The sequence below is a fragment of the Rhinoderma darwinii genome, chromosome 13 (assembly GCF_050947455.1).
Source record: "Rhinoderma darwinii isolate aRhiDar2 chromosome 13, aRhiDar2.hap1, whole genome shotgun sequence".
NCBI lineage: Eukaryota > Metazoa > Chordata > Amphibia > Anura > Rhinodermatidae > Rhinoderma > Rhinoderma darwinii.
Window position 1 is genome coordinate 44,267,279 of NC_134699.1, and position 13,858 is coordinate 44,281,136.

At 43.2% G+C, this 13,858-nt stretch overlaps 1 protein-coding gene across 1 annotated transcript; it reads left to right on the forward strand.

The window, feature by feature from the left end:
* Positions 1-812: 812 nt before the first annotated feature.
* LOC142666051 (avidin-like) lies at positions 813-3,988 on the forward strand. The gene is made up of 4 exons (XM_075845924.1): positions 813-899; positions 2,604-2,817; positions 3,317-3,431; positions 3,831-3,988. The coding sequence occupies exons 1-4, from the start codon at positions 897-899 to the stop codon at positions 3,889-3,891; spliced, it is 393 nt and encodes a 130-aa protein (XP_075702039.1). The 5' UTR covers positions 813-896; the 3' UTR covers positions 3,892-3,988.
* Positions 3,989-13,858: the final 9,870 nt, after the last annotated feature.

Below are 13,858 nucleotides of genomic sequence, written 5' to 3' on the forward strand. Positions count from 1 at the left end.
TTTTTTTATGCAGTTGGTGTAAAGAAAAAGCAATTGCATAAGAAAACTGATCAAACTGCGGTAAAAATGCATGCAGTTTTCAGATTTTCAGATAAAGTTGCTGCAGCTTTAACCGCATGACAACCGCAAAGTATGAATTCACCCTAAGGCCTCATTTACACGAGCGTATTATACGCGCGTGCGACGCGCGTGCTTTTCACGCGTGTCGTACGCACCTATAATAGTCTATGGGGCTGTTTAGACGATGCGTGAATTTTGCGCAGCGTGAGTGCGTTGCGTAAAACTCACGACATGTTCTATATTCTTGCGTTTTTCACGCAACACGCACCCATTGACTTCAATGGGTGCGTGAAAACAACGCATGCCACACTGACGGTCCTGCGTTGCATGCGCGAAAATCACGCAAGAGCTGTCAAACTCCTGAATGTAAACAGAAAAGCACCACGTGCTTTTCTGGTTACAAACATCCAAACGGAGTGTCAAATTAGAGATGAGCGCACCGAACTTCACCGGGTTCGGCAAAACTCGTTTTGACCGAAACCGGTAAAAAATGTTCGGGTACGCGACGTCAGGAGACAGTCTCTGTCCACGGTGCTGAAAGCGTTAAACTGGTTCAGCACCATGGACAGTGACTTCCGCTCCGAAAATCCATGAACCTGTAAAAAAAAAAAGACGTTCTGACTTACCGATAACTCCGGTCCGACCTCCCGGGATGACAGTTAAGTCCAAGTGACAGCTGCAGCCAATCACATGCCAAGCACAGGCTGCAGCCAATCACAGGCTGCAGCGGTCTCATGGACTGCGGCGTCATCCTGGGAGGTGGGGCCGGATGACGAGAGAGGGACGCGTCACCAAGGCAACGGCCGGGAGACCGGACTGGAGGAAGCAGGCAGTTCATGGTAAGTTTGAACATCTTTTTTTATTCACAGGTTGGTGTATATTGTGATCGGCATTCACTGTCGAGGGTGCTGAAAGAGTTACTGCCGATCAGTTAGCTCTTTCAGCACCTTGGACAGTGACGGGCGTCGACTAGTCTCATCTCTATGATGGCGGCTGCGCGAAAATCACGCAGCCGCGCATCATACACGGATGACACACGGAGCTGTCAATTGCCTTTTGCGCACGCAAAACGCAGCGTTTTTTTGCGTGCGCAAAACGCACACGCTCGTGTAAATGAGGCCTAAGAGTGTATTTACATGAGACGATTTTGGCCCGGGATAAAAAATCGTGGCGAAAACAGTCAAGGTTTTAGCGCGAATTTCTGCAGTTTGACAGGTGGTTTTCACCTGTGCGGTTTTTACAGGGTACACGTGTAAAATAAGTGTGTTTTACCTGTAAAACCATACAGGTAAAAACCGCATTGCAAACCACGGCAACTCGCAGTAAAACTATGTGCGTTTTTTACTGCGTGGCCAAAAATGTCTCATGTAAATTCACCCATAAACCGAAGCTCGAAAATCCAGCCTCAAAGTGATTAAACAAAGCAGCAGATGAACTTCAAGAAAAAAATCAATTAATTCATTAATCAATCAATCAATCAATCAATCAATCAATCAATCAATCAATCAATCAATCAATCAATGAGCTTCAGCCTTTATAAAACGCTCCCTGGCTCAAGTAGAGGTTGTGGAGAGAAAGCATAATGAAGGTTATGGTGGACACACGGGGAATGGTGCTGGTCATGTTTATGGTCACTGGGTACTTCAATGATGTGGTAAGTTTATTTGTGTTGAGTTCTACGATTGTAGTTAGTCCAGGATTGTGCATTGATTCTGTCTTTAATGCAGTTCTTTTTTGCAAGCTGATGTGAATGCAGCTAAACTTATAATTCTTAAACTGAATGGAGCTTTATGGAGGGAAACATAAATGAAAATCCTGTTTTTGTTTTTCTACTAAAACCTTGTTTGGGTTGATTCAGATGTTGATGTGTGGTTTAAACTGCATGTGTTTTTGCAGTGGGGGGGGGGGGGGAAAGTATCAAATTGTGGTTATAAATTGCATGCACTTAACTGCAATGTCTGAATGGACCCTTAGGGCTAAAGAGCACCATGTAGCAATATCCATAAATTTGGAGATGTATATTCACTTTATGTAACCTATAGCAATTTTATTTGTAATCTGTGCAGTTTTATTTCTCCATTCTAAGGGCTTGTGTGTATTATGATTTCTGGATTATAGCGTAGTAATAGGGGACACCCATTGATTTCCATGCGGCTCTAATGTGCCTTTGATCTCCTATGAAGAAACGCTTGAATTTCTCTGTTGTATTCCAAATTTATGTGACAGACAAATATTTCTTATGCTCCATTGGGTTTCCTATTACATAGCTATATTCCCAAGAAACTGGAGACCGTATCTCCTATATGGCTTTGAGGTTAGTGTAGTGAAGTTCAAGTAAAGTGGACTAGATTCTAAAAATGTTACTTTATCAAGTCATGACCAGATATAGCCCCTTTTGGATGAATGTTGAGCTGTAGTGAGAACCCCACCCACAAGGGGCACACTTGAGTACTATGTTTCTAGGCTCTCCATATGCACAGATCTTAGCATTTGTATGTGTTCCATTGTTCAGTGCTGTAACCCTGCATGATCTCCTATTCCAGCAGGGAGCTCCCTGTAATGTGACTGGAGTCTGGGTAAATGCTGTGGGATCAGTTCTCAAGCTTTCTGCTAAAGGATCCCAGCTCAAAGGCTCCTTGTGCTCTTACGTAGAGGTCTATCCTGGTGCAGCAGGTGAACAGAAGACTGGTAAGCTGATGGGGCTAATTGGACAAGGAGATCAACCAACCTTTACCATGTCCATAAACTGGAAAGGAGGTGAGATATTTGTCTGATTTGTTGGGAAATATAAATGTTTGTTCCTAGGAAAGTTCCTCTTACTGGTTTCCTATTCCGAAAGCACACGCTAGGGCTTGTCCACACGTAATGGAATTGCTGCAGATAATTTCTGCATCATTTCTGTTATAACGAGCAGACATTCCGTTTTGGAAAAGCTGCACTTTTTTTTACAGCAGAAAACGGTGTGGGTTTTACTGTGTTTTCTTCAATGCTGGGAGATCGTGATATTTCCTGAAATGTGGCAATTAAGTCCACTTTCCGCAGCAGGAATTGACATGCTGCGGAATTAAATATCACCTACTTTGCTGCTACTGTATTCTCCGTTTGCAATCCCAGATGGTAAATACCCAGCAATTCCATTGCGTGGACAAGCACTTGTATGCGTAGTCCTGATCGGAGTTCAGTGCTTGTTTACAGTAGAGACGAGGCTTGACAGATGCACTGTCTCAATTGTTTGCCTGTCAACTTCTTGCTTCAGGTTCAGTCACTGCTTGGGTTGGCCAGTGTTTCCAGACATCAGATTGCCCAGTTTTGAAAACCACGTGGTTGTTGCGCTCAAAGGCCACATTAGAAGATAACTGGAAGGCAACCAGGTAATCTCTCTATCTCCTTTTTTTTTTTTTTTTTTTTTTTAAGTGGCTCATATGCACCCTCTAAGGCCTCATGCACACGTTCGTATTTTGCTTCTGTATTTGGAAGCCAAAACCAGGAGTGGGTGCAAATCTTTCCATTATAGGTTTTCTGTTTGTTTTACTCCTGGTTTTGACTTCTTAACACTGAAGCAAAATACTCCCCAGAATACGAACGTGTGCATGAGCCCTTATAGTACTCAGCATTTATGCCATTTTGAATACAGTGGGCATTCACCACCACGCTTCCAACATATGAAAAGGGGGGGGGGGGTGGTTCTCTCCTCATGGGGAGGGTGGCTATGATTTTCAGTGTGGTGTTATATATTTGTTGCTTAGAGAATGTTTTTGTTTTATTTTCAGGATTGGTGAAGATGTGTTTTACCCACAGAAGAAATGTGTTGTAGATAATGATGTCATTTGAGGACAAACCTCGCTTTGTATCACTGTTTTTCTCATATCCACTCCCTCCACCACACCTGATCAGCTATGCTGGCTTCTCAGACTATAATAAAATACTGATAAAGCATTTTAATGTTCATGGTGATTTTCTAATGTGCTGCAAGCAGCGTACAATAAAAGGGTTTAATGGCGCTCTCCACTATGTTGAAAGACCACAATTTAGGTGATATAACTGGAGAGCTCAACTGGAGGTGCATTGTACTGTAATAGCCCTTAGGCCTTAGCCTTATTCTGATGAGCGCACTTCACGTGTGTTTTTTTTTTTTGCACCCACTGAAGTCGCTGGGTGCATGAAAAATCACGAACAGCACAGACTTCATCCGTGTGCAATCTGTGACTCGCACACCAGTTGCTGAAGAAATGCAGAGAAAAAAAAATGTGCATTAACACTGACATTAACCTTATTCCACACGGAACACACACTGATAGAACTGTAATGCTTGGAAAACGCAGTTTTTATGCGTGCAAAACTGACCTGTTAGGCTGGATTCACAGGAGCATGTTCGGTCCGTAAAGAACGGAACGTATTTCGGCCGCAAGTCCCGGACCGAACACAGTGCAAAGGGCCGGGCTCCTAGCATCATAGTTATGTACGATGCTAGGAGTCCCTGCCTCTCCGTGGAACTACTGTCCCGTACTGAAAACATGATTACAGTACCGGACAGTTGTCCCGCAGCGAGGCAGGGACTCCTAGCGTCGTACATAACTATGATGCTAGGAGCCCGGCTCCCTGCAGTGTTCGGTCCGGGACTTGCAGCCGAAATACGTTCTGTCCTTTACGGACCGAACATGCTCATGTGAATAAGGCTCTTTTTTTTTTTTTTTTTTTCTTCTTTAAAGCCGTGCACATGTACCAAAGTAAAAATAGGGTATGCACAAACCTGCATACACAGGTGTTGGGACATGTGCACAGGGGTGTCTACACATGTGCACATGTTCTGATACAAAAAAATCATTTTAGGAAAACATCAATTCCTGGGGAACCCCCTATTACTACCTCCAAAGAAGTTGGGTGTATGGGCAGAAAACACCTTCTACACGTGTTCTAATTTGAAGATATGTTTGTTTTTACAGTGGCAGCAAAGTGGACACCATTTTGTTTAAACCCCCTACCCGCATGACCTGGTAATGGTACATCCCCACTGGAAGCTTCTTCCTGTTCCATGACGTACACTTACTGAGTCATTCCTGGTGCACTTTGTCGGTGACAGTGCACACCTGGAGGTTGGCTGTCTCCACTGTTGCTGTCTTTGGTAATTAACCCCTTAAATGTGGCGATTGATTGCAATCGCTGCATCTAAGGGGTTTGCAGCCCATAAACACCCCACACAATGTAATTGTGGGGAAGGGGTTGATGGTTGGCATTCCAGGCAGTGGTCTCCCGGTCTGCCATGTACTGAAGCCTGAGGACCTGGTCTTGCTAGGCTTCCTATCAGTGTCCCAATGACAGAATACATTACACCACGTAGGCAATGTACTATAGCAGCTATCAGTGCTGCAGGTCTTCAAGTCCCCTAGTGAGCCAATATAAGAAAATAAAGTTTTTAAAGTGTAAAAATAAGCTGAGAAAACAGACTTTATTTGAAAAAAAAGTAATTTTCTTAAGAAAAACAACCTTTAAAAATACACATTTGGTATTCCTGCATTTATAACAACCCAAACTATGTTTTCCACATGGTGAACACTGCAAAAAAACATTCAGAATAGTTTTTTTTTTTTTTTTGGCACCTCATCTCACAAAATAAAGAGAATTATAAAGTCTGCATGTACTAATAACTGCAACCCATTCTGCAAAAAAAAATGAAGCCCTTACAGATATGAAAAAAATAATAAATGTATGGCTCTCAGAATATGGTGACAAAATTTTTTTTATTTTAAAGAAGTGATTTTATTGTGCAAAACAAACTATATACATATGTTACCACCATAATCATATTAACCCACAGAATATAGTAAAATGTAATTTACAGTGCTCAGTGAATGCCATAAAGAATTTAAAACGCTAAAATTATTTTTTTATTTTTTTTTGTACTCCACCCTTTTTACTTTTTTTTTTTTTTATTTTTTTTGTACCAATAAAAACTACAGCTTGATTTTTCAAAAATAAGCCCTCACAACTGCTCAATTGACCAAAAAATAGTTGGGTTTTTTCTTTATAAGGGTATGTGCACACGTAGTGACCAAAAACGTCTGAAAATCCAGAGCTGTTTTCAAGGGAAAACAGACCCTGCTTTTCAGACGTTTTTTTGACCAACTCGCATTTTTCGCGCCGTTTTTTACGTCCGTTTTTGGAGCTGTTTTCATTGGAGTCTATGAGAAAACCGCTCCAAAAACGTCCAAAGAAGTGTCCTGCACTTTTTTTGACGAGGCTGTATTTTTACGCGTCGTCGTTTGACAGCTGTCAAACGACGACGCGTAAATAACAGGTCGTCTGCACAGTACGTCAGCAAACCCATTCAAATGAATGGGCAGATGTTTGCCGACGTATTGTAGCCCTATTTTCAGACGTAAAACGAGGCATAATACGCCTCGTTTACGTCTGAAAATAGGTCGTGTGAACCCAGCCTAAAAGTTTGGTACCTCCATAATCGTACTGAGCCACAGAATAAATTTAAGCTGTTTTTACTGCATGGCGAAAGCTGTAAAAACAAACCTCTGAAAAGAATGGAGAAACTTTTTTTTTTGTGTTTCCCAATTTCAGCCTGCAAAGATATTTCTTCTCAGTACATTATGTTGTATTAAAGTTGCAATAGAATCCGGTATATATTATACATTTGAAACGTAAAGATATTTACTGCCTGTCTAAATGTTTGATACATTTGTATTAATAATGAAGCATAAGAAACTGGGCACTAATGCCAATAAAGAGCTGACCACAAGTGTTGGCAGCACAGATCAAATAGACTCAGCTAAAATGACTGGAGCATATGAGCTTGAAACTGTCGTAGGAGAAGAACGCTGTACCCGGATGTTGTCATGGGTACAATTGTTGATAAATTCTAACTTCTAGTCAGCACATTCCTGCTCTTAGTTTGCCGGCGTACACTGGACATAGCCGGTCTAGTGTGCACCAGGAGAACGACAAACCTAAAAAGGGTTAGCCCCACCTATTCTGGTTGCGTCAGTGTGGGGCCAGCACCAATCTGTGTACACTAGGGCAGAGTGATGCGGTTGAGAGGTCTGGCCCTTGGTTACGTCGTGGCCATAGAACTGATGCTTACAGCATCATTAGCATCTAGGGGAGCTTAAAGTGGCCACTTGCGCTCTATTAGCTGTATCATTTCTGTTAATTCAAAACATTAGACCGGACGAGAGTAAACAAAAATGGCTAGGTATTAGGAATAGATAAATCTACGTTGATGGAATCCATAGCCCTTTTGTCACAGCACTTCCATTGTATGTGAGAGATCCAATGGAAGCGCTGAAATAGTTGGAGGGCATCAGATGTTATAAGAGAATTTGGCCCATGGAAGAAACTGTACCCAGTCCTCATGCTGCATGGAGATAGTGATGAAGAAAATTATCCAAAATGCAGTTAATCCTCTTGACTTGACCATTAAACTGAGGATAGGATGAAGAAGAAAAGTCCAGTCTCACATCGAGTAGTTCAGAGGGCTCCGCAGAATCTTGAGATGAGCTGGACCCCCCCCACCAAATGGGACATGATATGAAGAGGCAAGCTGTGCAGGTGGAATATATGTTGAATGAAGACTATCGCTGGAAGAGGAGCAGAAGTGTGGCCAATTAGCGGGATAGAAGGTGCCATCTTAGAGAACTGGGCCACCACCACCCAGACTGTATTGTATCCTGCTGAGGAAGGCTGATCTGTGACAAAGTTTATAGCAATATGCTGCCAGGGAGCGTTGAGCACAAGTAGAGGTTAGAGCAGATCTGGAATGGGCAACTTTATTAGAAGCACAAACCGTGCTGGAAGAAACATCGTTCACAAGATCTTTGGGCAGTGTGGGCCACCAGAAATGAGGAGCTATCAAGTCTCATGTCTTACGGATACCAGTATGCCCCGCCAGTTTGGAGCTGTGTCCCCAGCGAAGAATTCTCCTCCTATCTACCAGACGATCAAAAGTCCTCCCAGGAGGGATTTCTCTACCTTACAGGGGATTAGCAGCAATAATACAGGATGGGTCTATGATACACTGAGGAGTCTCCACAGTGTCCTCTGTTTCAAATGACCTGGACAGGGCTTCGGCCCTCACATTTTTTGTCAGTGGGATGGAAGTGGAGCAAAAACTGGAAATGGGTGAAAAACAGCGACAACCTGGCTTGACGGGTGTTTAGCCGATGAGCCGACTGGAAATAGGTGAGATTCTTGTGGCTGGTGTATTTCAGGATGGGATGAAGTACGCCCTCTAGCAGATGTCTCCAGTGCCAGCTTGATGGCCAGTAACTCAAGATCCCCAATAGAGTAATTTACACTCTGTGGAAGAAAAAAGTCTTGAGTAATAGCCACACACTACTGCGTTTCCCTTGAATCTTCTCTGGAACAGAAGTACGCCTGCACCAACAGAGGAAGCGTCCACCTCCAAAGAGAGCTGTTGAGATACATCTGGAGGATCGAGGCTGAAGTGAAGGCACTCTTGAAGCTATTAAATGCTGATTCTGCCTCTGGACTCCACGCCCTGGCGTTCACACCTTTCTTGGTAAGGATAGAGATGGGAGCAGGCCTTGTGGACGTGGCCACTCAAAGATGGATTTCACTTACTCAGGATCCATCTTAAGGCCTTGATCAGAGATGATGTAGTCCAGGAGGATCATGTAGCCCAACTTCTCTTAAAAATCCATTTCTCCAGCTTGGCATACAGGCAATTTTCCTTTAATCGCAACAGGACTTGACAGACATGCCTTCGATGTGTCGTCGGGTCTGGGAAGAAGATCAAGATAGACCACCAAGCAGACACAGAGGAGATCACGAAAGATATCATTCACAAATTCCAGGAAGACCACAGACCGAAGTGCATCACCAGGTATTCGTAGTGCCTGTCTCGAGTGTTGAATGCCACCATCCACTCATCACTCTGACTGAATTGGATCAAATTGTAAGCCCCACGCAAGTCTAGCTTAGAGAAAATCTTGGCTTCTCGCATACGGCTAAATAACTCGGATCAGCAGCAATGGATGTTTATTCATGACTGTGATCTGGTTGAGACCACGTTAGTTGATGCAGAGTGGAAGAACTCCATCTTTGTGTTTTTTAACTAAGAAGAATCTGGCTCTGGCTGAGGAGAAATACTTTCGTATAAACCCCCTTTCAAGACACTCCTTGACATTGGCCGACGATGGAGGATATACCCATCCATGGGAAGGTGAGGCACCTGGAACTAGTTCAATCGGACAGTTGTAAGCCCGCTGCGGGGGAAGCGTCTCAGTCTCCTTGCTAAAGGCATCTGCAAACTGTGAATAGTGAGTGGGTAGTCCCGTTAATGACTGGGACAGAGGGGGCTCGACAGGACGGATCTGTGACAGGCAGAGGGGGAGACATTTGGAGCCCCACTGGAGAACTTCTCCGGAAATAAATGGGGGGGACTCCATGTCATTTTGTTTTAAATGGAATAAACTCTGTGCACCCCTCTCCCCCCCCCCCCCCCCCATTTTTCAGAACCAGCCAGATACAACACAGCAGCAGCCTAGCATTACCAGTGTGGGAAGGGCCACCGTTTTTGGCCTTTCCCAGCCTGAAAATACCAGCCTGTGGCCACCCCAATAGCCGACCTACACTACAGATGGTTGGGTACTGGATCGTACCCAGCTCTTCCCGATACCCCTGGTGGCGATGGGAACCGGGTTAATAATGGGGGTGAGTGTTAGCCTTTGCACCTGCTAACACTAAGCCCTGCCTTAGTAATGGATCAATCAGCCAGTGGACATTACTAAGGCAGTAGAAATAAAGTTGAAAACAAATACAAGGATATAGAAAAATATTTTATTGAAGTAGAAAAAAAAAAAATCACACAACCCTCATTAACCATTTTATTGAGAATAAAAAAAGCCATTATTGGAGTAGTCCTCGAATCCGACGTAGTCCAACAACCGAACCTGTAAGAAAAGATAAATACACTAAAAAAATTAGTAACACTTAAAAAAGCAAAACTATTATTATTAGTCTTACCTTCCCTGGGTCCAGCGCTGCAGCCGCAATGTCAGCAAGGTGGGCCCTATATCTAATCCTATCATGTGTGATACTGTCTGCAGAGCTACTGTATCTAATCCTATCTATAGCTATAGGGTCAGAGTGCTGTAGATGTTCTGTCTATATATATATATATATATATATGCACACGCACATACATTTATTTTTTTGAGGGGGTAAACATATGTTAGTACAAGGATACTTACTGTTGGGGCCATGTATTTAAGCCTATCCTGTTTGATACTGTCTGAGACAAGGTGGGTATGTGGGACTACCTACAGGGGACTGCATGGCACTGTCTACAAGGGGGATGTATGGCAGGGAACTGTGTGTGGAACTATACAGGGGGGTTGTGACACTATATACAAGGGGCATTGTGTGGGGATTAAATTAGAGCCCCGAGACATAACTTTGCTTGGGGCCCCAGAAATGCCAAATTTGCCCCTGAGGGTTAGATACTTACTGCTGGGGCCCTGTATCTAAGGCTACACTCACACGAGCGTGACAGATTTACTTGCGTAAAAAATGTGTGTAAATCTCGTCGTGTGTGTTACATTTTGCATCAGTGTGCTTCACGTGTGGCATGTGTTTTTCACGCGCTTGCAAGCACTTTTTTTGTTGTTTTTCCAGTGTAATTGATGCGTGTGCTGTCTGTGGTTTCCATGCACCTGTTGACTTCAATGGGTAACAAGATGCATGAAATACACCAATATAGGACATGCAGTGAGTTTCACGCAATGGACACTCGCTGTGTGAAAACTCACGCATGTGTGAATGACCCCATTGAAATCAATGGGTCCGTGTGCTGTACGTTGTTTCAACCAGTGGCGGATCATCATTAGGGTGGTTCGGGCGCCCGCAAAGGGCCCCAGGCTCCCTGGGGGCTAATGGCTGCCCGATCCGCACATGACACTTCATGCCAGGTGACACTTCATGCCATGACACTTCATGGCTAGACTTTTGTATTGCAGTGTATTACTACCTGTCCATTTAAAACAGACAGGCATCTGCTAGGCCATGCCAGAGGCATGACCTAGCAGGCATTCACTACAGGCAGACCTGGGGGCCTTTATTAGGCCACCGGCTGCCATCGGAGACACAGACACTCGGCGATCTTATCGCCGGGTGTCAGTTGGATGAGAGGGAGCTCCCTTCCTCTCTCCAAAACAACTCCGATGCGGCGCTCGCTATTGAGCGCCGCATCTGAGGGGTTAAACGGGTGAGATACTTCTATCGATCTCACCCGTTCGAGCAGGGATGCCCCCAGCCCTCCGCTACCTTTGGCAGCTGTGAGCAGGGACATTTAACCCCTTCCCTCTTTAGCCACTTTTGACCTTCCTGACAGAGCCTCATTTTTCAAATCTGACGTGTCACTTTATGTGGTAATAACTCCGGAATGCTTTCACCTATCCAAGCGATTCTGAGATTGTTTTCTCGTGACACATTGGACTTTATGTTACTGCCAAAATTTGCTCGATATGTTCAGTATTTAATTGTGAAAAACACCAAAAATTAGCGAAAAATTGCAAAAATTAGCATTTTTCTCAATTTAAATGTATCTGCTTGTAAGACAGGCAGTTATACCACACAAAATTGTTGGTAATTAACATCACCCATATGTCTACTTTAGATTGGCATCGTTTTTTGAACATCCTTTTATTTTTCTATGACCTCACAAGGCTTAGAACTTTAGCAGCAATTTCTCACATTTTCAAGAAAATTTCAAAAGGCTATTTTTACAGGGGCCAGTTCAGTTGTGAAGTGGTTTTGAGGGCCTTATATATTAGAAACCCCAAAAAAGTCACCCCATTTTAAAAACTTCACCCCTCAAAGTATTCAAAACAGCATTTAGAAAATGTCTTAACCCTTTAAACATTTCACAGGAATTAAAGCAAAGTAGAGGTGAAATTGACAAATTTCATATTTTTCTGCAGAAATACATTTTTAATACAATTTTTTTTATAACACAGAAGGTTTTACCAGAGAAATGCAACTCAATATTTGTTGCCCAGTTTCTGCAGTTTTAGGAAATATCCCACATGTGGCCGTAGCGTGCTACTGGACTGAAGCACCGGCCTCAGAAGCAAAGGAGCACCTAGTGGATTTTGGGGCCTTATTTTTGTTAGAATATATTTTAGGCACCATGTCAGGTTTGAAGGGCTCTTGCGGTGCCAAAACAGTCAAAATCCCCCAAAAGTGACCCCATCTGGGAAACTAGACACCTCAAGGAAATTATCTAGGGGTGTAGTGAGCATTTTGACCGCACAGGTTTTTTACAGAAATTATTGGAAGTAGGCCGTGAAAATTAAAATCAACATTTCTTCAAAGAAAATGTAGGTTTAGCGATTTTTTTTCTCATTTCCACAAGGACTAAAGGAGAAAAAGCACCGCAAAATTTGTAAAGCAATTTCTTCCGAGTAAAACAATACCTCACATGCGGTAATAAACGGTTGTTTGGAGACACGGCGTGGCTGAGAAGGGAAAGAGCACTATTTGGCTTTTGGAGTTCACATTTAGCAGGAATGGTTTGCGGAGGCTATGTCACATTTACAAAGCCCCTGAGGTGACAAAACAGTGAAAACCCCAAACAAGTGACCCCATTTTGGAAACTATACCCCTTGAGGAAATTATCTAGGGGTATAGTGAGCATTTTGACCCCACAGGTTTTTTGCAGAAATTTTTGCAAGTAGGCTGTGAAAATTAAAATCAACATTTCTTCAAATAAAATGTAGGTTTAGCTAATTTTTTTTCATTTCCACAAGGACTAAAGGAGAAAAATCACCATAAAATTTGTAAAGAAATTTCTCCCGAGTAAAACAGTACCCCACATGTGGTAATAAACAGCTGTTTGGACACACGGCGAGGCTGAGAAGGGAAAGAGCGCCATTTGGCTTTTGGAACACAAATTTAGCAGGAATGGTTTGCGGAGGCCATGTCACATTTACAAAGCCCCTGAGGGGATAAAACAGTGGAAACCCCCCACAAGTGACCCCATTTTGGAAACAACACCCATTGAGGAAATTATCTAGGGGTATAGTGAGCGATTTGACACCACAGTTTTTTTGCAGAAATTATTGGAAGTAGGCCCTGAAAATAATAATCTACATGTTTTCAAAGAAAATGTAGGTTTAGCTAATTTTTTCTCATTTCCAGAGGGACTAAAGGAGAAAAAAGCACCACAAAATTTGTAAAGCAATTTCTCCCGAGTAAAACAATACCCCACATGTGGTAATAAACGGCTGTTTGGACACACGGCAGGGCTTAGAAGGGAAAGAGCACTATTTGACTTTTTGAGATCACATTTAGCAGGAATGATTTGCGGAGGCCAGGTCACATTTGCAAAGCCCCTGAGGGGACAAAACAATGAAAACGCCCAAAAAGGGACTCCATTTAGGAAACTACACCTCTTGAGGAATGCATCTAGGGGTGTAATGAGCATTTTGACTCCACAGATGTTTCATAGAATTTATTAGAATTAGGCAGTGAAAATAAAAACAGTCCTTTTTCTTCAATAAGACGTAGCTTTAGCGCAAATTTTTTCATTTTCTCAACAAATAAAGGAAAAAAAGAACCCAACATTTGTAAAGCTATTTCTCCCGAGTACGGCAATACCCCATATGTGGTCATAAACTGCTGTTTGGGCAAACCGCAGGGCTCAGATGGGAAGGACCGCCATTTGGAGTGCAGATGTTGCTGGATTGGTTTCTGGGCACCTGTGGGCCCAAAACAGTGGAAACCCCCCAGAAGTGACCCCATTTTGGAAACTACACCCCTCAATGCATTT

Excerpts from the sequence above, each read along its gene's own strand:
- LOC142666051 (XM_075845924.1), top strand. Across the intron at positions 2,818-3,316 it reads GTCCATAAACTGGAAAGGAG|GTTCAGTCACTGCTTGGGTT; the intron begins GTGAGATATTTG and ends TTCTTGCTTCAG. Across the intron at positions 3,432-3,830 it reads GATAACTGGAAGGCAACCAG|GATTGGTGAAGATGTGTTTT; the intron begins GTAATCTCTCTA and ends TTTTATTTTCAG.